The sequence below is a fragment of the Phoenix dactylifera genome, chromosome 6 (assembly GCF_051530095.1).
Source record: "Phoenix dactylifera cultivar Ajwa chromosome 6, Ajwa_hap1_PhDact_Kaust_v1.1, whole genome shotgun sequence".
Taxonomy (NCBI): Eukaryota; Viridiplantae; Streptophyta; class Magnoliopsida; order Arecales; family Arecaceae; genus Phoenix; species Phoenix dactylifera.
In genome coordinates this window covers 1,156,645-1,181,689 of record NC_143195.1, presented here as the reverse complement: position 1 = coordinate 1,181,689, position 25,045 = coordinate 1,156,645, and the positions used below count along the sequence as shown (strand labels likewise).

Sequence of the window (25,045 nt, the reverse complement as noted above, 5' to 3'; positions counted from 1 at the left end):
TGCTGTCGAAAGACAGAAGACTTGGAAGGATAATGGGATTTAATGGGGCTGTACCCTTTGCCACAGAGGCTTACAATCCCATTTTAAAGCTCTATAACTCTCCTTCTCCAGACCTCAGCTTTTATTTCTCTTTCCCTCCAACTCGTTGACGTGAGACTTGGGCTACTACTTCTCACTGGTTGCCCCCACATACGTCATTGCAGCGGGAGCCATGCCTGATTCGAGATAGCTCGGAAGAAAGTTTCTTCCTCTGCTTAACATGAACCCGTGGAGGCGGCACAGGAGGGGCCTCCACTTGTTGCAGACTTTGGACTGCAATGGCTAGCGCTTGGACTTGTTGCACTAGCGCGTCGAAGTGCTCGGGTTGGACTTGTGGAACTTGATCTACCGAAGATCTTGGTGGTGAATTCTGGACTGAGCATTCGGAACTTGGAGCATGATGCCGAGAGGCATTAAAGGCTCTTCTGCTCCTTAGTTTCATAGCCGCAACTCGGGCCCTTTCTCTAGCGTCAACTGTTGCTGGAAATTGGACCCGGGGGCGGCCGTCGGCTGAGGAGGAGGAGCTCTGGCGCGAGAATGGCGGGTGGCGGTCCGTCGGCGGGCGGCGTCCTCCGGGAGACCTACAAAATGCCGGTGCCGGAAACCCGGTTCCGGCACCGGCCCTCCGATGCTTAAGTCAGAGGGGGGTTTAATTTTGGAGAAGGAGATGGACTGTATGTAGAAGTCCCAAGCCCTCCCTTGGGAGCAAGAAGCCCCCCTCTGACTTAAGCATCGGAGGGCCAGTGCCGGAAACCCCGGCCACCGGCATTTTGCAGGTCTCCCGAAGGACGCCGCCTACCGATGGACCGCCACCCACCATTCTCGTGCCGGAGCTCCTCCTTCTCAGCCGACGGCCGCCCCCGGGTCCAATTTCCAGCAACAATAAGTATCCAAGACGTGCGTTTTATATGGTAATATATAAAAAATTTATATAAAACTTAATAATTATTTTCATCTAATTTTTTTATATGAGGTTATAAGTTGTTACAAATAGTATCAAAGTAAATTCAACATATCCTGCAATCAAATTTTTGAGAAATCAGTCTCGGTGAAAGAGGCCAGGGAGGCCGAGGTGCCTCGATGACCGGAGGGAACCCGTCGAGGTCGCGGCACAAGCAGGGCATTGCATCGCACCCTAGGCGTGCGAGTCACATTAACGTCAGCTTACCCCCACCCCAAGAAGCAACTCGGAAGCTCACCTCCAGCTCCAAACAACGAGCAACCGAGTCCATCACGGAAGAATGACCGACTTCTAGCAGAATAAGAAAGGAGAAAACGACCCATCGCCGTCGGTCCGCCAGCATCCGCCCCTTCCATTACCCATCATCGCGCCAGCAATCGAGAAAGCTAATCGACACAGAATCATAGCTATATATGTACGCAAGCAAGCAGGTCGTTTTTAATTAATCGGATAGACATTAGTGCACCGGAAAGGACCGCACCGGTTCACGCATCCAACCCTACGGCCTCCGTACTATTCCCCCCACAATTTTGCAATCCAACTTGCCTACTCTTTCCTCACTCCTTCCCCCTCTTCGCTGCCACTGGCCCCGCTGCTCCTCTTATCTTCCTTCCGGTGGAGTCGATCGCATGACAGCCGAAACAGAAACGGACAAATAGTGCCATTCCACTCTCTTGATACCTCTCCTTTCGCCTCGTCCCTCCGTCTCATGTTCCGTTTCTGAGAGTAAGATAAACGAAGTAAGAGAGAGGCAAATCGGGGGAAAATAAAAAGGGAAGGCAGGGGGGGTTAATGGTGGTGGTGAGTAGTGAGAGCAGTGCGTGGATATCATCATCAGCGGTGCATCCTCGTATTCGCCGGAGGAACATGGACGGCGGCTCGGGAGATCACACCATCCATCGTTGCTGCTCCTCCTCTTGTTCGCCCTTCGCCAGCGAGACTGCGTCAGGTGCCGCGTGCTGCCCCTCCTTCCGTTGCCCAAGAATCAGTGCCCGTCGGTCTTCTCTCTCCGGTGGAGACGTCGACGCATGATCTCCGCCCTGCCGTCCCCTCTTCATCGCCCTCCTCCTCCGCCTGCTGCTCCTTCTCCTCCTTCTCTTGTTGGCCCTTGAAGAATTGGGGGCCCGGGTCCGATGCTTTCGGCCACCATGGCGTCGATCCTGTCCTCGACGTGGAGCGGCGGCTGGAGTCGGTCTCTCAGGTAGATACCCTTGCTCTCTTCCCCTCTTACCCTGTGATTTAGCCCTATTGTTGCATCCGGGATGGGAGGGTTCTTGCTGGGGGGTTGATGTGGTTCTTGGTTCGAAAGAGAGCTAGGTAGAGAAGCCAGATACCGAGATGGATAGATAGATAGATGAGATAGGAAGAGATGGGGAGAGGGAGAGGGGGAAGAAAAAGAGGGTGAGAGAGTCAGAGAGGGCTTAGTGAGAGGGCTGTGCTGCTACCACACCGTTTCTTGTTACGATCAGGTATGATCGTCATCGTCGTGGATGGGACTGGAACGGGAAGAAGACGAGGCGCGTGGGGAGCCCCCTCCCCCCGGCCGTTGTTTCCCCCACGCTCTGCAGTCAAGCGAGCGATCCACGCTCCGGTTCCGATCTCAAGGTCCGTTCCTCCACTTCTCCATCTCCGCCTCTACGATTGTACGCACCCGAGCCGTTCGCGGATCGATCGTTGCCCTCGACGAGATGGATCTTGGATCCCACCGTTTCCGTTATCTCGTTTCTTCTCTCCTCTTTTTCTTTCTTTTCTCTTCGATACTCGCGCCTTCGTCTTTATTGATCAACACGTTCTCTCTCTCTTTTTTTTCTCCTTTTTTTTTGGGCATGGATGTAAAACAATGGATGCAGATTCTCAAGATTGCCAGGGAAAAATTCACCCAGGAGATCTCCTTCAAGTCCGAGGATAAAGATGTTTCGCTTGCCAGGGTATCTTCTATGCTCGCATCTGTTTGTAGGCATATCTTGTATCTTTAATCACCGATCTGTGGAATTCGTTGGCAATTTCGTTGTGATGGTTGTCGTTATTTGACTTGTGCTCATTTTGCTCTTGAGAAAAATTTTAGGCGAGTAAGATGCGTCATCTTTAGCGCTGTCGTGTTCTTTAGAAGCATCAATAGCCACAACCAGCTGCCTTTTCAGTTTGCTTTGGTCCTATTGCCATTAGTTTCGCTTCATATGTAAAGCTGTGAAACTTGATCACACTGGCATTTGCTAAAATTTAAGGTGGAAGGAAACTCTAAAATAAATGAATTCCCATCATGATGGGCAACTACAGATAACCCTTCATTTTTGTTTCATAAGTTTGACTGGTGAACTTATGAATTTTGATTCCTTCTCTGCAGCATGACGTAGGTGACAAACTATGGAGGAGATTAAGAGATAACTGAGCATGAGAGTAGTAGGAAATCCCATGCTTCATCTGTGCACTTTATTACTTTTTATCTGGTTGTGCATTTTTTCTGCATTCATGTGTCGTCCATGGCTATCCGCATTCTCTGTTATCAACTACTATAGTATGCTGCTAGCATTTTGTGGTTGAATTGGACCTTGCAGAGGTTATCTATTGCTTATTTGATAGCCGTGCATTTGTAGATCAGTAGTTTTCTTTGTAATGGGACTCAGCTTCCTGCCAAACTCACGAATAGAGTTTTTATTTTTTAACTGTTGTTTCATAGTGGTAATCCATCCCATCCCCATTATCATAAATTCTGAACGTTCATGCATGGAGTCAGTAAATGGCATAACATGTGATGTTGGCTACTAACAATGTTTTTCTTCCTGAAAAACATAAACAAAACAAATTTCAGTGGTTTACTACCTTTCTGTTATATTACATGCTGAATTCGGAGTGTGTTGATATGATGGTTGCTGAAACTAATCTTGCAAAAAAATTGTAGGCCTTGCTGTATATTGCTGCTGAAGATGAAGCTTTTATGGCTTTTCATCGAGATATGGATATGTGCTCATTTGTAAATGAAAGAAAGGATGCTGCAGTTCCTTTCAAGGCTGAACCGGAAGTTAGTAATGTAGAAGATATTTCTTTAGCTGGCAAGAGCGTGTCTGGGTGGTTAAATGAATTAGATACGATAGCAAAGGAAGTGGAAGCAGAGTTAGTCTCAAGAGACATAGGGTGCCATTTGGAGGAAGTGTTGGAGGCTGTTAATGCTGTTCTTTTTGAATCAAGAGGCTTCAAAAGACTGCCTGTGTTTCTAGATTCAAAGTTTTCGTACTTCCATATAGTACTTAGCTGTGGATGTGGCAGTGGTAAAGCTTGATTCTTTCTGGCTGTTTATGGTTCACTATCAGATGTATTTCCTTGTTTGGTCGTACTTATATATACGGTTTTCAACTGATACATTTATATTGAATTTCTGTTTTGCTGGCAGCTATCGTGCTTAGCATCATTTATATTGAAATCTGTCGAAGACTTGGTATTACCATTGTTGGTTCTTGTGTTGGGGAAGATTTTTTGATTTGGCCCCAGACAGGGAATCCAGAGGTATCTTATTTACTGATTATAGCTGATTTTTTAGATTTGCACTCTTGCGAACATGATTAACATTGTCATCGTGCTACCACTTCGTTTCCTCTTATAGTTTAGAAGTCAAATCGATAACTATAGTTTAGAATCTTTAGATAACAATTTTTCTCATCATTGGATCTCTTATACCCATTATATCTGCTTCCATTCTGTTTTTAGCTCTCTGAACCCCATTTTTATCCTTATTTACTGGGTTGAAAATCCCTTTTTTTGGATCAATTTTTGTCTGATTACTATAATGGGTCTTTTCTAGTGTTTATAAACATTACCCATTTCTAGATATGTCGTATCTTTCTATGATAGTGCAGAATCATGGAGAGTAAATTTGATGCCACTGCATTGTCCAATTTCCAAATTGAAATGATGTCAACCCTCATGCACTAATTTGCGTTTTTAATTTTTCTAAAGGAACTGTTCAGGGCTTCTTCAGGATGTAGCTTGTTTGCCATGATTAATGGCAATTGTGTTCAGGATCCTAGATCAAAGGCTTCTGACTTGAACAGTAAATCACTTTTAGAACTTGATATTGCAACTAACAGAGATATCATTGGGATTGCGCTGGCTAATCTGATCGTAAGTTATAAGAGATATGACACCCTCCACCTATGCTACTGACTTCAAAACATCTTTCATGCTCAAATACTCTATTACCCTTCTATCTGTCTCAACCTCCTCCTTATTTCCATTGTTCACAGAGACTTCATTGGAAACGTGCATCAAGGGCGAACTGGGGGTTGATGTTAACTTCTCCACTTAGACCAGTTCATCCTGGGAATGACAAGACTAACATGGCAGAGAGCACGAGGAATCCACTATTCCGGCCTCAAGAGCTAAGGTATGTTTGCTTCCTATCACGACTCTTTGTTTGCAAAGCAACTGCTAAATGGAGCCATTTATGATGAAATGCCTCTGTGTTGTTCCTCTGAGGTGCAAGTTTTGAAAATATAGCATGTTTACCTTATATATTGTTAAAACGATCTTCTTTTTCTTGTCATCCTAAACATTTCTAAAATCAAAATTATCTTAGAGCATATTGACATCTTAAATTCTGTATAATCCTACTTCTGAAGTGTTGGAAGATTTGAAGAGGTTTTCTTTAACAATAGACTCAGGCCCTGTTTGGTTGGTAGAAGGCACTTTCTGCAGACAACTTGTGACTATTGGAAGTTTTCCTCTAGAGAGGCAAAAAGGAGGGACATGATTGGGCCTGCCAGCAAACCTGCAACTATGTTCTTTTTTTTTTGGAAAAAAAGAAATCATGTTGAAAATGGGTTTCCTTTTCAGGAAAATTAGGAGTTAGGGGATGGCAGCCTGGCCTGATCCTTCCTTGAACTCTTTAGACTCTAGAGAGATAGAGAATCCTCACCAATCAAAACTTATCAATGGGAAGCAATATCCTTCCTCTAAAGAGCACTTTAACCTTTGATAGAAATGATATTATTGTACTAGAATTCAAGTACTGGGGTTTAATGTAATGCAGATGTTCTGCTGGGAAAATCTTGTGGAGTGATGAAACGATACTAGTAGTGTAGCAGTCAAGGTTGATCTAGAATACATATCATCCATTGCATAGAGTAACATACATAAACAACACAATGGTTAAGTAAAAAAAAGGTACTAAGAGATGCAGTATGAGTGGTGCATAAGAGTAGGATAAACACCTTACAAGGCAGGTTAGCGTGTGCCTTCATGTGATTTGCCCTGATTTTTTCCACTTTCCACTTCTTTCATAGAGTGTTGGTTGGATGCATGACACAAATGTCAAGTGTCCAGGAATCCAAAAGAATTTGAAGGGGAACCTTCAAGAAATGCAACACAAACTCTCATGTAACTATAATTGTGCATGCAGAGCATGTAATGAATGATCTGTTGTAGGAACTGCTTTATGAGACTGATAAACCTTTCTTAGATGTTATAATAACTTGGTAGCTTCATATAAATTGCAGCACCACCAAAAGTTGACATGTAATAATCATGATGCCATCAAGTGTCCAGAAGTTTCATGACGGTCCAAGTCCTTGGCACAAATAATTTTAGAGTACGTCCAGGAAATGTTGCCTTCTTGTGTGTTTGACATTGGGGTAACAAGTGGTCATACTTATTTGCTCAATTTTTTTTATGAAGGTTCTATTAAAATTTTCTCTGTAGGTGAACGTGTTATTATGGGAAGATACTGGTGTTACATAATTTGACATGTTCACTAGCAATATACTTTTACCTACTGCATTTCATCCCTATCGAGTTCAACCAGTTTCTAAAGGCTGCTGAGATATGCGGGCAGTCAAAAGGACCGCATAGTGTATATGCAATATGCCAACCACATATTATTTTCTAACTTTAAAAATAAATATAAGATATTAAATATAATAATAACAAGAATAATGCTATGCGATATATTTTGGATGGATAATGGCAATATTAATAACAATAACTAGCAACTACTACTTAAGTTATCAACTAATGGGCTTCTCAGGCTTTAATTGGGTATTTTTAGGAAGCTGTTGAAAGCCACGCCTCATGTTCCTTGGGAAAAGTGATAAAAAAATCATCGATCCACTTACAGTGGATGATTTTCAGATCCTCTCCGGTTCTTGAATAAATGGCAAGTTGATCACCAACTCGTGCATATAGTAGGGGCTTGCTAATCAACAGTGGGTGACAGAACTATTGATGGGATGATGTGATAGTTCTGTGGGACATGTTCATCCCAGTTCAATCAGTCACTGTTGATTTGTGGGACCCACCTAATATGGGTGGCAGTGGGCGAACAACTTGTAACTTTTATCACTATCATGCTGAAGTTCCATAGTCTAATTAGAATTGATGTAATATGGAAATGTGGGAGGATCTAGTATCTAAATACTTTTACCTTGAATGTATCCTCTTAACCATGCTGTGCATGCTTTGCTATTGTGTTTAATTTAGCTTAGAATTGACAAATACTTCTAAACAATTTAAACTGCTGGAACTTGATTATGATAAAAGATAAAGAGGAAAAGCCCTGCAACTGATCTTCCTGTGATTTGCTGCAACTGATCTTCCTGTGATTTGCTGTCTCAAGATTGGCAATTATGGCTTCGGAAAGATTGTTGATTCTTCAGCCTCACAACTGGAGATTAAGGAGAGACCATGGCATGCTTTTATACTTTAACAGGTACTTAAATTAGCCTTTTCGAATCTTGTGCTCTTTATTGGTGGAATAATTAAGACTTAATGCTGAGAATGTCCTAACTACAGGAGGTATGGAGAAGCAGTTCAAGAACTTAGCATTTGCATGGCCTTTGCACCGGTGGAGGAGGCAGAGGTCCTGGAACCATTTGTTGAGAAGTTGCATCTTCTCCGTCTTTTATCATCCTGGGAATCTTGGGAGCAGGCTGGATCAGTAGCAATTCCTTAGTTGTCTGAACAGTTCTAGTTTTTTCATACTTCCTTTCAGCTTTGCAGATGCCGTTGTAGCTTATTAACTGTATGTGTGCGTGCTGCATATTCCTTATTGCGGCACATCACTGACTTGGTGTGGATGTTAGAAGAACTGGTACAGTGGCATTCTTGATCATCACAAGCTGTCCCTTTGTTTTCTCAAGCATTAACATATTGTCTTCAATCCATGAATCGTTTATTTGTGCCCTTGTAGTTCATTATTTAGCTACCGGACCTCCATCGATCTGGACCCTCTCTTCTCCAGGGTGGTCTCGGAGGGCTTGATTTGGCAATCTGCCTTACCAACCAGCCTACTGGTCATCGATGGATGCTCCATTGCCAAAAGTTGTATCATATTCATACATGAATTTGGCATCATGGCCGTCAGGTGACTAATGAAACTTGGAAGAACCATTTAATCTGTAAAGATGGCTGGATCAGATGTTGCTAAAGGCTTTAGCAGTGCTAAATTTCTTCACAAGTTCACAGACCTATTCGCATTGGCCTTGCTGATGCCATGCTAAGTTGGCCGCATTTTGCCCTTCAGCTGGTCTGTCCCGTGCATTACCGGGGTGCTATGGGTCCAACCCGCTCTGTTTGATTGGGATTTGTTTCATGGTTTACTTGTGTGAGTTCACCACACTCACCAAACTCAGTGAACCTAATTAAGTGGTGTTATCTTCTTGTTGAAGTTGTATGGTTCTCTTCGCGTCTTAAACTTCATTGACAGACTAGTGTTGGGTGGATTGGAAAAGCAAGGTGCGCATCAGGGAGCAACACCATGTGGAAGACTCTCTCTGGCTCCAGTCCATTGCTCTCCTCCTTGGAGCCGAAAACGCACTCTGGTGGTAACCACGCGGATGCACATAGATGCCACCCTCGCGCGAATGAGACAAACAACCGGATCAATCCTGTCCCGAGACTGATAAAAAAAAAAAAAACCTAAAAAACACGACCTACATAAGAAGAGGGAAGGAGAGAGAGAGAGAGAGAGGAAGCGCGGTTGTGGCGGCGGCGGCAGTGGTGCGGTTGCGATGTCCTCCTGCGTGTGCATGTGGGGGCAGAGGCCGCTTCTGCTGCCGTCCTCCTCCTACTCTTCCTCTCACAATCCCCTCCGCCTTCCTCCTCCTTCCCGAGCTAACGATTTCTCCTATCTCCGCCTCCTCCGACTTCCTCCTCCTAGCCCTCGCCATCGACACCCTTCCCTCCCTCCTCCCAATCCGAGCAGCCTCCCCCTGCCTCCATCGTCGCCAGTGTCCCGATGCTCCGTCCTCCCCCCAGGCCCACTCGCACCTCCTCCCGCCCCGCCGCTCCAAGAAGACGGCGGTGGCAGCAGCGGCGACGGGAGTAATAACAAGAACACCAACAACAACGACAAAAATGGGTGGGGTTGGTGGTGGCGGTGGAACCCCTTTGACCCCGATGGCTCGTGGAGCTCCCCTCCTCCTCCTCCTCCTCCTTCCCCGCTCCTCTTCCTTGGGGACCAGGAGAGGGACGGGGTGGCGGCTGCTACTGCGGTGCTCCTCTTCCTCCTTTCCCTTCTCCCTTATCCTGCCCTGGCCAGAAGCGATGGTATCGGTGCCTCCATCTGGGAGGTGAGGGGGGGCATGAGGAGGCGGCTCGTGCCCGATCCTTCTGGGGACACCTTCATGGTCGACAAGGGCAGCAGCAGATATTGCAAAGGCAGTGACGATGGCAATGGCCGCTCCCACTTCCTCCATCCTGGACTGGAATCTTGCTGGCGGCACTTTAGGGATCTCGTCCTGAGGTTGATGCTCCCGGAGGGATACCCTGACAGCGTCAGCAGCGATTACCTCGAGTATTCCCTCTGGAGAGGGGTCCAGGGCATCGCCAGTCAAATCAGCGGCGTACTCTCGACTCAGGTACTCATCCTTCCGATCCCCTCCCAAAACAAAAGAGAAACGAGGAGCCCTCGCCTTTACACTGCTTTTGTTTTGGGTTTGTTTCATGATAGCAGATGGAAAATTTAATCCAAACACGCAATGAAATCCCGCACTGAAATGTTTATCCTTCCTGCAATTTGCATGATAGGTAAAAGCACGTATGCATTTTTGAAGTGACTTAACTTTTCAAACCATAATCTGGTGTGCAATTTGGCACGCGACAGTGGCAAGATTAACTTTCTTGTCTAACAAGGGGAAAGGGGGGAACCTCCTAAAGCTCTTAAATCGCAGAAGATTATGGTTCCCTCTCAGGTTGCCATTACAGACAACCTTTAGATTATCATCATCTTTGTCGAGCCCATCCACTTTCCATCTCCTTTTGCTTAACCCATGCAAGTTTATTTTGAGAGTCTGGACCTGGCTCATTCCTATGTCCTACTCACCATGAAGACTCAATGACTAAATGGCTGAATAGTTTGCCAGCGTATGTAGATTCAGTGTGTTATACTTTTTGAGGACATGTGTGGTCCTTGAAGTCCTTGAGTTTGGCTTCTCTTTGTAGATTCAAGCAAGTTATTATGCTTATGGCAAATCTAGAGCCAATTTAACCTAATTGATCCAATTTCCTTAGCCTTTTCCAACTAATAGCTTTTACATAGGGGTGACGATTTCTGACCTTGACTTGCGAAATTTCTAGAAACAAAAAGGTGTGGGTGAGGATTTATTATAATGGGTCAAGTTTGGTTTGCTAGAGAACCAACCTGATTATAGATGGAGTGGGTTTGCATTTAGCATCCAGACTTGATGGATCATCATCAGTTGATCAAACCTTAAAACAAATAGTATTGTGGAACATGGGCTGGTAAGTCCTAAATTTGGTGTATTGGAAAGGCTGCTGCAAATTAATGTTTAAAATAAGGAATGGAATGGACGTTCAGAATTTGCCAAGTTTTCTTCTTTACTCTCATTTCCTCTCTCTCTCTCTCTCTCTATCTCTCTTTCACACACACACACAATGATGCAATTCATTTTGATGCCTAACCTTAGATCCCTCCTTGCTAGCCCTGTCTCATTTTCATTTTATAAAGCACACAATTAACAAGTGAAAAGCCCCAATTGGCTTGCGGCGGTTACAATCCGTTGGAAAACAAATGGGTTGATTGTGGTATGGGTATGGGTTTTCCCCATTTTCTATCAAGCTGGTAATTAGGCATCTCCATCTAGATCTAATAATAGTTAGTTCCAATCCATATAGGATACTCATTGTTGCCTTTGCGCCAGCTGCCAGTGCACCCTGCATGATTTCATAGACTTCTACTGGTAAGCTGAGCAGCCTGTAGTCACTGTGTTCTTTGCTAATTCCTTTTGAGAAATCAAGTTTTTATATTTCAATTTATAAATGCATCTCTTCGGATAATCTTAGTAGAAAGCCTTGATTTTAGATATAACCAACAACTATCAATCTTTGATACTTCTTAACAATTGTCTCATATATCATTCTTGCGACTTTTTTGCATCAAATCCTTAATTTTTGTCATCCCATTATCAAATACTGTCAGAATTCAGCCCTTACATTTTTGTTCTCAAATACACCCTAATATTAAAAGACTGTCACAACTTTTATTTTTCCTTGTCCATCATTCGCTCCATCATTAGACTCTTGATGTTGCTCCTTGTCCATCATTCGCTCCATCATTAGACTCTTGATGTTGCTGTTCCTCTCACATGCACCACATCGCACAAGTTAACATTTGCATCACTGTCTTAAGGTCATTTAACTTTACTTGAAAATTGTTTTTTTTTTCATGTAAAATATTGACTGCATGGATTGCTTATTTTCTTACAAATCCATGTGCCATGTCAACTTCCAATCACACAACAAAAGGAGGGATTATTGTATGAGGGTGTGTTAAGATATTTTCATCTTTGTATTCTCAAAAAAAAAAAAACGTCTTCATATTTTATGTATGGGGATACATTGTTATAGATATCCAAAATGTTGCCCGCTCTTCATATTTCTTCTTATGGCTTCTGAACGTAAACTTATGTCTCACTAGACTACATTTTAAATTTTAGGATTATTTATTAATGACAACATAATTTTTGGTATTAAGAAAGCCTATATGAGTTAGACATTTTTCTCCAAGAAAAGAGTTGAACAGAGATCTTTGACCTACAAACACCTTGGTCATAAGGGTCAAGCAAATAGAGTAAGTAGTGCAAAAAAATGCCCTGTAGTCACCCTTCAATTAACACCTACCAGTAATGCTGGTAAGTTTGTTTCAGCATAACTTCTTTCTCCACCTTATATTTCCACTCCCATACTTTACTAATGCTATTAAGTTCAGCTAATGAGTTCTCATTTAGGTTGCTGGATCTAAAATCATAGGCAGATAAGTTATTTCACTTGGATGCACGGAACTTACAATCGGTATACACATATTTTGCAAAATCTTTTCATTTGTGTGGCCGCTCTATGTATTTTTCATATTGTCAAGATAGCAAAAGTCTATTATTAGGTCTTGCATCCTTGTAACTAATATTATTTAAGCCCATTGCCAGGATATCAAGAAATATCATCTTGATTATGGGAATTTGAAAGTTTCTCAAGTGTTTAAACAAATTTGTTATTAGAGTTTATATCATGTGCATGTGCAGTTTACTATAGTCAGAAACATGTTCGTCAAGTTGTTGATCTTGAGAAACATGGAAATTCTACCTCTTACTTGTCCAGTAGGAAAAAAAAGTACTGCATTAGGTTGTGAGGATATCACTGAATTTTATATATGTCAAAACCTTCCAATCTTTAAGCTGATACCTACCCAAGGTTCTATCAGCTTTTTATTGACACTTACTTTGTACCCTGAAGATGGAACCATGTAGCATAAGTCTCGAGGTCACATAATTGCCTTCCTTATTGAGTTTCTAAATGCCATGATACTTCTCCAATCATTTCGGATTGGATAAAGTAGTTTGTTAAATCAGTAATAATTTCACAACCATTTCTCAAACTGTATTATGCTATGGCCCTGAAATTTTATATTTTTGCATACTTTTCAAAAGTTGCATGTACCATAGTTCTCTGGCCTTGGCAGTTGTTCTCATTTGTCCTCCCTAATTGTGATTTTTCAAAAATCACTTGTCTGTGGGATCTTTATTGACTGGTTTCTAGCTTTAGTCTTCCATCTTACTCCTAATGCAGTTATTATGTTAGATGTATTTCTCAAGTTCTCTTCTCCCTCATCTTCGCTAATTTCAAGATGTCCTGAATGTCTTCTTTCAAAAATCTGCCTTCCATTAAGAATCATCACAAACTGCATGCTTAGCAATTCTAGTTTCTTTTTCTCTTTCATTTTGCCAAACCAAATTTGCACCTGAGAATAATAAGTGCTGATAGATCTCTCTGCTATAAGCACATCTTCTTTCTGTTCTGCACTCTTTTAGTTTGACCGATAAAATTCTGGATGGTGCTGTTCCTTTTCATGTTATTTTTCTGGTTCAATTCAAGTCGTTTAACCTTGCATACTATTTTCATTGTTCTTTGCCAGGCTTTACTTTATGCAGTTGGATTGGGGAAAGGTGCAATTCCAACAGCAGCTGCTGTCAATTGGGTGCTTAAGGATGGAATTGGATATCTCAGCAAAATATTATTGTCAAAATTTGGTCGTCATTTTGACGTTAACCCTAAGGCATGGAGACTATTTGCAGATCTTTTGGAAAATGCTGCCTATGGAATGGAGATTCTGACTCCTGCTTTTCCTCAATTTTTTGTTTTGATTGGTGCAGCAGCTGGGGCTGGTCGTTCAGCATCAGCTTTGATACAGGTACTATCCAAATCTAGAAAAATCTGTCTAGATAATCTTGATGTTTTACATAGCTATCTAGCTTCTGAACATTATATGTCTACAGATCTCTTTTAGACTAATTAGTTCTGCCACAGGCTATGAGGTAGGTGTTGTCCTATTCCCTTTAGCCAAGTTTGGCACAGAGTATCTGTGAGAACTGGTTTGCATGCTCATTTATTTTTAAATGTTTCTTCTATAAAGTGACAAGGCTTCATAATTCGTATCTTAATGAGCTAATACCCATCTATGATACCTCGTAAAAACATGTAAAATGCCATAATCACAGTAGGAAACTGACATATATATGACTACAAAGTTGTGATTGGCTAGTTAACAGACTTTTAAGACATCATCTTGATATTGATTTTATTCTTTATGGAGATTAGCATTCAAAGTCATGCACTTCTTTTCAGGATGCTATTGTGAGGATAGGATCTTGAAGAAACTTCAATGCACTTAACTCTTAAGTCTTAACACTATATATATATTTTTTTATCCTTTAGTTCTCATGAATCTGTAGGACTGCAAGCATTTGCTTTAGGCTGATGCCTTGCTTTTCTTATGGGAGTGGAGCTGGCACTGTTGTGGATTTGGTTGGTCGATTGCAAATTCACATTTATCTATATATAGTCATACATGTGTGCATATTTGTGTATATACAAATACAAATGAATACTCAACTTTTTGTTATACAAATTGGTTTTGGGTTCATACCAATCCAGATGGAATAAGTTTTAATTTTGCCAATCTTCGTGATTCAATGGTCTCCTTACTCAACTCTAATTTTGGCAGTTTTAGTTGAAATATTAAATAATCCAATAAATCAACTAAATATGTTACTCCTTTAATACCAAAGTATGCTATCCATGATTCATTGAACTTAGGAGGTGGTAGGACATGTCTTTCCTAAATCAACTTGATTCATCTCACAGATTAAATAGAAGGCTAACTCATAAGATTTACTACTCAATCGGCCTTTCCAAATCATATAAGAAGTTTGCAATTTCTAGAATTTATTAGTTGTCATCTAATTTATGCATAGGTATGTTTTGGCGTTCAACCTGCTCGCTAAAATTTGCAACTTGTCTATATTGTCACAGGCTGCTACCAGAAGCTGTTTCTATGCAGGTTTTGCTGTGCAAAGAAATTTTGCAGAGGTACTCATGCGCTCCTTAGTTTATCTTCCTATGATAAATGCCCTATACTAACAATATTAATGTACCATATGGTAGCATTGGATTACATTTTATGCCAGCTTGATTTGTTGACTTGGATGGGCTGTTGGGCAAGGGGCTGGTGTGTATGTGTGGGTGTGTGGTGGTGGTGGTGGGGGGGGGGGGGGGGGGGGGGGTGAAGAGGCCTATTAGGAAGACTTGAGCACGTATCCTCCTAGTGAAAGTTAATAATGGGCTGTTCATATTAAGGATCCACTCAATCAGTCATGACCTCATCATTGTTTGCATCATGCAAAATATTTCCTATCAGAGTGTGGCTGTCTACACACCAAGGAATTCTCTACAAATGAATTTATATGATTTGTACAGTCAACTGTCAACTTGATGTCGACCCACTAGAATTGATATTTAAAAGCTACCAAGAAACTTCAGGCAAAAGAGCGCTTGCCATGAAACATAAAAGGCTAATTGGTAGGTAGACCTAGCTTGTTAGTCAAAATTTAAGTTTTTGCCACTGGAGATCAATCCCTTGAATATCCCTCAAATTTGGAGAAATCTAGTTGATAGGAAAAATGACAAGGTCTGATGTGGGGAACTGCATCCATCTTTGAAGCGTCCCAATATTATGCTGTAACATGGTTGGAAACTGTTGATTATGATCTACAACATTAAAAACGACATTGCTAAGGTACAATGTTGCATGTTTCTAACTAAAGCTGTAGGAAAATATTAACAATTTTTAGTATAAAATAGTAACATTTTTTATCGGAAGATGCAATGGGTTGATGCAAAATGTCCAAGTCTTCTGAAATTTGACCATGTGTTTTATATTTCAAGATGTGTCATAATGGTTAACAATGTAGATTCAATTTATATGGCTTGTCTGTGTTTGATTAGCGTAGGTTGGTTGATTCTATTATTTTTATGGCTGCTCAATCTATAAGAAAGAAATGCCTCAAAACATTTGATTTTTGGTTTGAAGCATTTTTAATATTGTTGATCATGATTGGTAGCATGGATTTTCTTTTTATATCCTGTTACATAGTTTGCTTTGTCAAGGTTAGAGCTCAAAACCTTCCAGTAGACTCTTGCTCAAAAACACATGTATGTATATGTATGTTCCTGTGTATATACGTATGCATGCATGTATGCAGGTGCATATGGACATACATACATATGCATATATGTGTAGAATAGTTAATCTAGAATCAAAATTGTAGGATTTGAATCCAATTATGTCACCATGAACAACAAGACCAGCCATCAAAATTATAAATCCACATAGTTCATCTTGATTTCTAATTTAGAACATTTAAAATGTCAAAAGACCAAAAAGTTTTATTTCACAACTCCAAGTCTTGATCTTGTGGATACAGATGGATAACAACAGTGAAGTTAAAGTATTAAAGTGCATGATGGACTAATCTTTGTTAGTGACAATTACTGGAAAACAGGCACTTGAAATGCATGTTTGAAAAAAGATTAAAGCAATATAATAAAAGTATAAAAAAGAAATTAATATAACATAAGAAAATTAAAAAAATAAAAATTAATAAATTTGTAACAATGTCTCAATAAGAAACCTTAACAATCACTGTCTGCCCAAATCTGCTGGACCAGGGTTTTTTTAATATTAAAATAATGATGGTTATTTCTCAAAAAAAATAATATTTACTGTTATTTGTTGTACTATATGATGAAACCTAGTAGTAATGTAACACACTTTGAGGTGAATTACAAATAAAATATTATAGAAAACCTGAAAAATAATAAATAATCAGTTTGTAATGAGGTTTTAGTAACTTTATATTCTCACTATAATAGTTATAACCACCATCATCTGCCCACATCTGCTTTGTGCAGGATTATTTTTGTTAAAAAAATAATAATTATAACTTTGTGGAGAGAAAGTTCTCTTTGCTGTAGCATATGCCAAGAGCCAGTAGTTATATGATATTATCTAATGTTTCATTAGTAATTCCAGGCTTTGTTTCTTAAACTGTTCTGCTATTGTTATTATGGTTTGATTTTGATCTAAATGAAATCAGCCAGTGCTATAATTTAAAATGCCACATGATCATACAGCTTGATAGAAAGTGGATACACACCTTCTTGTGTGAACCTAGATTGGATTGTTGATTCATGTGAGATGCCTGCTTGATCAGTCTTTTAGCACATATGTAAGAATTACAAGTAGAAAAATGTCTCAAGGCCTAACCCTGGTACTTAGAAAAAAAAGAGATAAAGCTTTATGTCTCAACTGGTGCTTCATTAGACAATTCCACCATGTACCGCACTGACCCCATGAATTGCACTGGTAACTTTGTTTCATACAGCATGGAGTACCCCATACAATTACTCTAGCTTCAAAATCTATCATTGCAGGAGTATGATAAAAAGGCCTTTTCTGATGTCACAACTGACTGTGAGTGTAGCATTGAATCTGAACTGAAAACTGGTAGATGCTAGTTAATGGAGTCATGGTAAAAGATTATGGGTCCTTTATGTTTGAGTTGGAAAAAGAATGGTTGTGATTCCTTTTTTAGGCTCGAGAAAGATTTATTCTCAGGTTTGAGAGAAAGGGCATTTTATAGAAGGTATTTCATAATTAAGTATTGGCCATTTTCAACCAAAACCTTGACAGGAATCAAGAGGGAATATTCTTCAATTTTAGACCAGTTATTACAATCTACTATAGATCTCACATATCTTGAAACACATATCTACCAAAAAATTGGGGTATTTGGTTTCTCTTTAATCATATATCAAATTATACCAGCATCTTGACATAAGAAACAATTTTTTGGTGATGGACAAGTAGTAACAAACCTTTGAAGTGCATAAATTTTGTTATATTTAGTGTTATTTATTTATTCAAATTTTAAAATGTTGTAAATGGTGTTTAATAATGTGACATTCTTCGTAATTGGTCTCATCTCATGTACTTTCCACTGATTTGATGTGGGCTTGTATCTTTGCTCCCTCTCTCTCTCTCTCTAATATGTATCAATAAGTAGATTAGTAATCTAGTTTGATGTGGGCATGTATCTTAGCTCTCTCTCTCTTTCTCTCTCTAAAATGTTTCAATAAGTAGATTAGTAATCTAGTTTGATTGTGTAGGTCATTGCAAAAGGTGAAGCTCAAGGAATGGTGAGCAAGTTTCTAGGCATCATGCTTGGTATAGCATTGGCCAACTACATCGGCTCTTCCACACCATTAGCTCTTGCTTCTTTCGGTGCAGTAACAGGATTTCACATGTATTGCAATTTGAAGTCATACCAATCAATTCAACTAAGGACTCTTAATCCATATCGTGCAAGTAATTATACTTTTCCTTTTGTCAACCCTAATACATGTATTTTTTACCATTGCAATTGCTAAAACTATTGTGCGACGTTCTATATCTATTTACTAGTAGCTGTTTTTTTCCTCTTATGCACTATGTAGACTTATTTCTTTGTCCTTCTAGCATAAAGGGAACTACTATATGTACTATTCTAAATGTCAAATTTCTTTCTTGGTCCATATAACTACAATACAACTATACTACAATAAAGTATAATTATTATGTGGTTGTGTAGCTTTGTTATTACCATAATATAACTCTGGTATAGCTAAATCTTATGTTGTTAGTATGTATTGATGTATGTATATCAAACACATGTGTAGGCATACGTGTGTATACTTACATATATGCAGAAGTTATGCTACAATTATCAGTCAATTAAAAAATAGTTCACTGATACTATAGTTACATTACAATTATGGACGCTATAAAGCTAAACAATATAATTATGTTTCGAAATCTCTTCAAAAACTCATTGCACCTACTTCACTAGTGTTTCCTTCTTTGATATTCTTTTTCACAATTTCCATTAATATTATCTTACGTCTTTCCCTCCTACATCTTCAACAAAGATAAAAGTACCTATCTTGATGGAGCCCCATTAGATCTTTGTTTATCTGTCTATACCATCTTAATTTTTTATTCTCTATTTCTTTAGCCTTAATTGGTGCAACTCCTATGTCTCTATTATCCTCATTTCTCAAAAATATGTCTTTGTATGTGCATGTGTAATCTTGGATTCCTATTTTTGGAACATTGACAAAAAGAAACTTATCAGCCTATCGAAATGCATTCTACAATCAATTTATTGACGATTTCATTTTTTGATTACCATTTAGATTTATTGCAAGTGTTTTATTGTTGTTCTCCTTTTTAACCTTGAACAGGTTTGGTTTTTAGTGAATATCTGTTGAGTGGACAAGTTCCTGGTGTAAAAGAGGTTAATGATGAGGAACCACTCTTCCTAGGCTTATCAATTGTCAACAGAAGAACACATAGTGTAAGTGGACTTTATTATTATTTGTTCAAGGATAGCCTAAATTGCTTTGGGAAGATATACTGCAAAGCAAGAGTATGATGAATTATCATTGCATAATGGTCTTTTCTATTTCCCAACCCTGTTGCAGGAGACTTGGATATCTAAAAGATCCTATATTTGTAACCAATTCTTTTTTCTATCCGGAAAGATGAGCAATAGCTGTTAGCACATTGGCTGCTATTAATTTAGCAATTTGCATACATATTTGCCTATTTTTTAATCTGTTTATTCTAGGATGATGCATAATCATGCAACATCTATTTGGCTAAGTAATATTCAGTGCATGATTACCCATCAACTTAAAGAAAGTTCTACCTAAAGGACCAAGAATGCAAATCGGTTGGTTTAGAATGGGGGATTAGCATGATTTCTAACTGCATTAGCTAGGGAATTAGGTCTGAGACCCTGAAAAAAAAAGAAAAAAAAAAAGCCTTTTTGGCTTCATACTAGCAGTACAGAGTCATCTCCACTGGTGCCAACTAGCAGAAGTCAACATGGTATGGAATGTTTTTTACCTAGTGCTGATTTGTCATGCACCAGCAGAAGGTAGCACTTGAAACCACATCCAGTTCTAAATGCCGTGCCAAAAACTAGTCTGGCATAAACGGACACTTGGAAACTTGTCCAGGTCTAGATGCTAACTAGTAAGGATTTGATTCAAGTCAGATTCATTTTAGATTTTGAAACATGGTGTTTGGCATGTTAGACTTTGGTCAAATCCTTTATAGCCTGAAGTGAAAGTTGGCATAGAAGCAGATACTGGGAAGTGACTATCACCAAGAAAAAAGTGTAGGAAATTAAAGCACATAGGATTGTCTCATGTGAAAAAAGGGAAAGAAAGAAAGAATGAATGAATCTATTTATTTGTTGGTTATACTTTGAACAATAAAATGGAACCTAGGTTCAAAAATGATAAAGTGGATATCCAAGACAAACTTTATCAAGCAGATCTGTCAAAAAGTATGATAATATTTACTTGGTGCTTGATAGTAAAGTGTGCAAAAGCATCAAGAAGCAGGTCCAGATGCGAGATTCTGTAGTGGGTGTTGAACAATACTCTAGCTACTTGGGTATGATCCATTGTCTCAACCTAGAACTTGGTTCTATCAAGTCCTGAGTGTGACAACAATTATAGTGAATCAATGGCCTGCATTTAGTTTAATTGATGTGGAAGGACATGTTTCTCAATTTAAGCATCATGTAATCATAAAATAAATGGTCATCTGATCATCAAAGCAATGCTAAGTCTCATCCAAATTTAAATTTTGGAGCTCATAGTCTTGAAGTCAAAATAAGGTTCATATCATTCCATCATCTTATAATACAAAAATAGTTAATTGTAGAGACAAACATTATATCTTTTAGTATGGGTGCACTGTAGAAATCTCTCTCTTTACTAATACAACCACTTCCGTAGTTACAAACCTCAACTAAAGAAACAAAAAATGAATAAGTCTTTTTCGTGCAATAGCAGCTTCAGTATATACACACAGTGTTTTGGGCTTGCTACTATCCTAATGCCAGTTGGTTTCTCATTCTGAAATTTAACAATTGAAGGGATGAGCTACACTACTTAGCAAGTATTCAAACAGACTGAACAAATTATGATTAAGCATAGTAAAACCATAAGAGTAATATGGATTCATTTTTATGGAAAATCAAATATCTACCAATAACATTTATCAAAATAGATATACTTTTCAATATATCTATTTCAAAACACTGAAATACACCTGGGGACACTTGAGTATGTTGGAATATGCTTGAAACCACAGTATAATCAATTCAATATCGACGGTCACTAACTAACTATTGCACCTGTGAGTCAAGGTTTCATTGATCAATAGCTAAGAGTTCACTTTGACTAACTATTGTAATTGCTGGTCAAGGGTTCACTGATGTGCTAACTATTACACTTATTGGCTAGGGTTAACTAGAGACCAACTATCATACCTGGTAATTGAGTGTTTACTGATTTCCTAACCAGAGGGCTCATTTCAATTCATGAGACCTCCACTTTTGAACAACATAATGGTTGCAAATATTGTGGGTGATATGCTATGTAGTACAATCAAAAGCAATTTCATACAATGAACTACAATTTCTTCTAAGATAGCTTACATGATACTAGTAGGCTCACATTTCACAAAATTACTACAAACACTAACATAAAGTTTTCAATCTCAACTTCTTGTAGATGTATTAATAAGAAGAGTTGACAAAATCTTGAAACTCTATGATCACTTTGCTTTCACCTAAAGATGGATAGTATTTAGGTTCCATGTAATCATGCATTTACTGTAATTAATACAATGAAATCCTGATTCTAATAAGACAATCTTTTATAATGTCATAGGGAAAGATGTGAACAAACTATTTCAAAATCAATAAACCATGAAAACAATCACTTACATAATAATATGCTAACTATGGAAGGACACTTACTCTACAGATTTATGTTCCAAAGCCTCACATTACACTGTTCTCTCTTTGTTCTAGCTAGATATTATTGTCCACTTCTTTTTTCCCTTCACTAGATGCAAGAATGGTAGGGGTGCAGCAACCTTCTATATATAGTGACCTTGTAGAGTGAGGTGTCCAACGACCATAAGATAGTAGTTGGCCTTCCAGCTAGGGATCAGCTGGATAGCTGATTGGTAAGCATGAAGTGGCTATTTTAATAGTCATGGGTATATACCAAGCATGAGGTGGCAATATGCATGTGATGGCTGAACATGAGGTGTACCAAGTATCAGAGGCAGCAAGTATGAGATGGTGAGTAAGCATGAGGTGGCAGCTAGTTAGAGAAAATATGTGTGTTGCCAAGCATGAGGTCGGTATAGCAAGCATGTGGCAGCAGCTTACTAGGGAAAGCACGACGTTAGAGAAAACATGAAGTGGCAGCACCCTGTTGAATATTTGCAGCCTAGTCCTTGAGCTTTTCTTAAATCATACTTAGGACTCTAGTAGTAATTGAAATTTGATCCTAATGTCTCCTATATGTTTCTAGAATAACCCAACAGAATTAACTTCACTTCAAAATGAATCATATGCACACACAATGCTACAAACTATAATGTGTAGCTTACTTACACTATTAGTTATATATAAGATGCTACAAAGTTGGGGTGTTATGCTTAGCCTATTATGTGTTAATCTGGCTTGGATTTAATATTGTAGTTCCTTTCTGAAATGTGGTGCAAGCAGTACCACCTAATTTGGTAATCAGGTCTGTAGGTAATCCACTAACACAATCCAATTGATATCCTGCAAAGGACTTATAACCAAGAGAGAATGGAGGATCTTATGAAGAGCCATGTTTTTTTCTTTAGTTAACCTTGAAGATTTGTTGCTTGCAAAATTAGCATAAAAATCTACTGGCATTCTCCCATCTATTTTGTATCAGCATTATGGCTCTGACTTGATCAATAGCTCTTATCCAAGGTCAAATCTTTGTAAATCAACAGCATCTTTCAAGCCTCTAATTATTCTATATATACTGATACATATGTACACACACATATGTTAGTATGTACATACATGCAGATGTCTCTGTTTCTGGGCGTGTACATGTGTATGTGCTCTATACATCTAATCTGCACAGACCTCTTAATTTTAACATCTAGTTCCTGTTTGCTTGGTTTCATGCAGGAACAGTCTCAGGTACTGTCTGCGGATGCCAAAGTTGCAGCAGCTGAGATTTGTCGCCGGCTGCAGCTGGGGTCTAAACTCAGTGAAGTCATCAACCGCAAAGAGGATGCATTTGCACTTTTTGATCTGTTCAAAAATGAAGGTTACCTGCTTACGGTGAATGGTGGAAGATTCTCTGTAAGTGCAATGTGCGAAGGGGTTATTTATTTGCATGTTTGCTGTTTTCCAATCCAATCAGCTGAGATTAATTAAGCTGGCCTTTTGTCTTTGCAGGTGGTGCTTAAAGAAGGATCTTCTCTGGGAGATATGCTCAAGTCTCTGTTCCATGTCAGCTATCTATACTGGCTGGAGAGAAATGTAGGCATTGAACTGGGTAGCGTTGCTGATGAGTGCAAACCTGGGGGGAGGCTGCAAATATCTTTAGACTATGTGCAGAGGGAATTTAGCCATGTCAAACATGATGGGCTACAAAGTGGCTGGGTGACTGATGGGCTGATAGCACGGCCATTACCTCACAGGATACGTCTAGGCTATGCTGTATGTGAGTAGACAGCTTTATGTCTTGTGGAGTCTGCTATGCCAGGGGAAAAACCATCTGTTCGAGATGCCTGCTTAAAAGTGTGCATGCATGGGATTTGGGGAACGAGAGCAACATAAACAGTTTTGTACTCCCTCCCACGGAGGAAGTGCTGATACAAGAGTTCCAGTTTGAACTGCAGGATATTGAAGCGAAGGTCCTTGACATCTCCTGGATCAATAATTCATGAGCCGCCAATTACTCTTTAACAGCACAGTTACTGGATAGAATGCGTAATAGTTCAGATTGGTAGCAAGCATCTATTCTCTGTTTTTTACTAGGGATTCTTTGGTTAGTTTGAGGTTTTTAAGGCTTTCAAAGGAGTACCAAGAGCGTTGGAAAATGATAGCCTTGCAACTTCCCTGCAAAATATTGATTTGATTGTGAATGCCTGCTGTGGTCTTTCAATATGTTTTTCTTTTGCTCCTTTTCTTTCTTCTTCTGCTTCATTGTTTTCTTTTGTTATTCCTGGAAAAGGGGGAGGGCGGAGTTAGCTGGTGTGCCTCCGGTTGTCAGTGGATGCCGTACATCAAAGTTAGTATTTTACAGACCGTGAAGCCCATAGAAAGTGGCTACCAAGCCTGAACCAAGTCTTCACATTCGCAGCAGAGCAAAGCTGGATTTCGGAGATTTTGAAGATTTTGAGAGCTGAGGTCAGTGTCCGCTTTCGTCCCTCCCCAACAGAAAAAGATAGGTCTAGTGGAAGTGAGATCTACTTTTTTGTGAGTCTGCCCACGGTCCTTGTGGAGGACAGGATTAAAAGAAACACGTTTCAGGTAAGAGCCAATCTTTTGTTAGTGTACCTGTTCATATATAAAATGAGAGCTCACCAGATTGTCGTGGCTGTAAGTTGTGCAAACACTGTTCTTATTGTAAGGAAATGTTGATGGCTAATGGCTGTAAAACGTCATGAAAATTCCAGACTTCCCAGGTTGGCGTGCTCCAATGTGTGTGGTATAATGGTTGCATAGGTAACAGTTTGTTGCATAGAACTACTTATTTTCAGAATAGCAACCCATTGAGCTTGCCGAATCATAAGGATAGGTATCATCTCACCTATCTGCATAGAAAGGATCTGAAGGCTAGTAGTAGATTTTGAAAAAGATTCATGTTCTGTATTGACTGACCATGAACCACCCATTTGAAGAACACAATTTTGGTATCGCGATCAAAGAATTCAAGAATGTGGAAACATGTGGTATCAGGAGATTCAGGACTCTAAAAGTCAGGTCACTTGAGGCAATTTGGCGACACACAATCTGAAAATGTTGAGTCACCTTGGCATCTTGCATTCATTTAGGTAGAGATACTATAATGTAGCATGCTTGATACATGCCTCTCATGCCCCCCGCAGATGAAGTATAGACGAGAAAAAATAGAGCAGAGTTTTAATGAAAAAGATGGAGAAGAAAAAAAAAGTAAAAAAAGAAAAAGCAAAATGGCTTTTGATAAAATATATATATATATGGAAAAAATGATGCAACCGAGGTAATGCAAATAACAACATAAAAATTAGTGAAGAAAATATTGAACTCCAGCCTTACA

At 39.5% G+C, this 25,045-nt stretch overlaps 2 protein-coding genes across 6 annotated transcripts; both read left to right on the top strand.

Annotated features, from left to right (window-relative positions):
* Positions 1-1,327: 1,327 nt before the first annotated feature.
* On the top strand, positions 1,328-8,099 carry LOC103712990 (transglutaminase family protein). Of its 5 annotated transcripts, XM_008799725.4 has the most exons (9): positions 1,328-2,201; positions 2,470-2,605; positions 2,851-2,928; positions 3,900-4,266; positions 4,389-4,501; positions 4,952-5,116; positions 5,239-5,378; positions 7,605-7,697; positions 7,781-8,099. In XM_008799725.4, the coding sequence occupies exons 1-9, from the start codon at positions 2,134-2,136 to the stop codon at positions 7,938-7,940; spliced, it is 1,320 nt and encodes a 439-aa protein (XP_008797947.3). In that variant the 5' UTR covers positions 1,328-2,133; the 3' UTR covers positions 7,941-8,099. The 5 variants fall into 5 exon arrangements, with proteins under 5 accessions (XP_008797947.3, XP_038982841.2, XP_038982842.2 ...); XM_039126913.2 differs by having other exon boundaries at positions 1,545-2,201; positions 2,470-2,928; XM_088724308.1 differs by lacking the exon at positions 4,952-5,116 and having other exon boundaries at positions 1,583-2,201.
* Positions 8,100-8,673: 574 nt separating this feature from the next.
* On the top strand, positions 8,674-24,416 carry RUS1 (root UVB sensitive-like protein (Protein of unknown function, DUF647)). Its single transcript, XM_008799723.4, has 7 exons — positions 8,674-9,846; positions 13,416-13,691; positions 14,813-14,869; positions 18,008-18,206; positions 19,121-19,233; positions 22,924-23,100; positions 23,197-24,416. Exons 1-7 carry the CDS (start codon positions 8,998-9,000, stop codon positions 23,470-23,472), a joined length of 1,947 nt encoding a protein of 648 aa, XP_008797945.3. The 5' UTR covers positions 8,674-8,997; the 3' UTR covers positions 23,473-24,416.
* Positions 24,417-25,045: the final 629 nt, after the last annotated feature.

Bases quoted from the DNA above. Each gene is read 5' to 3' on its own strand.
- LOC103712990 (XM_039126913.2), top strand. From the start codon at position 2,491: ATGGGACTGGAACGGGAAGAAGACGAGGCGCGTGGGGAGCCCCCTCCC. The intron at 4,267-4,388 runs GTAAAGCTTGAT...TTTTGCTGGCAG, and splicing joins TAGCTGTGGATGTGGCAGTG to CTATCGTGCTTAGCATCATT. The intron at 5,379-7,604 runs GTATGTTTGCTT...TGCTGTCTCAAG, and splicing joins TTCCGGCCTCAAGAGCTAAG to ATTGGCAATTATGGCTTCGG.
- RUS1 (XM_008799723.4), top strand. From the start codon at position 8,998: ATGTCCTCCTGCGTGTGCATGTGGGGGCAGAGGCCGCTTCTGCTGCCG. The intron at 14,870-18,007 runs GTACTCATGCGC...TTGATTGTGTAG, and splicing joins TGCAAAGAAATTTTGCAGAG to GTCATTGCAAAAGGTGAAGC. The intron at 18,207-19,120 runs GTAATTATACTT...AACCTTGAACAG, and splicing joins TCTTAATCCATATCGTGCAA to GTTTGGTTTTTAGTGAATAT.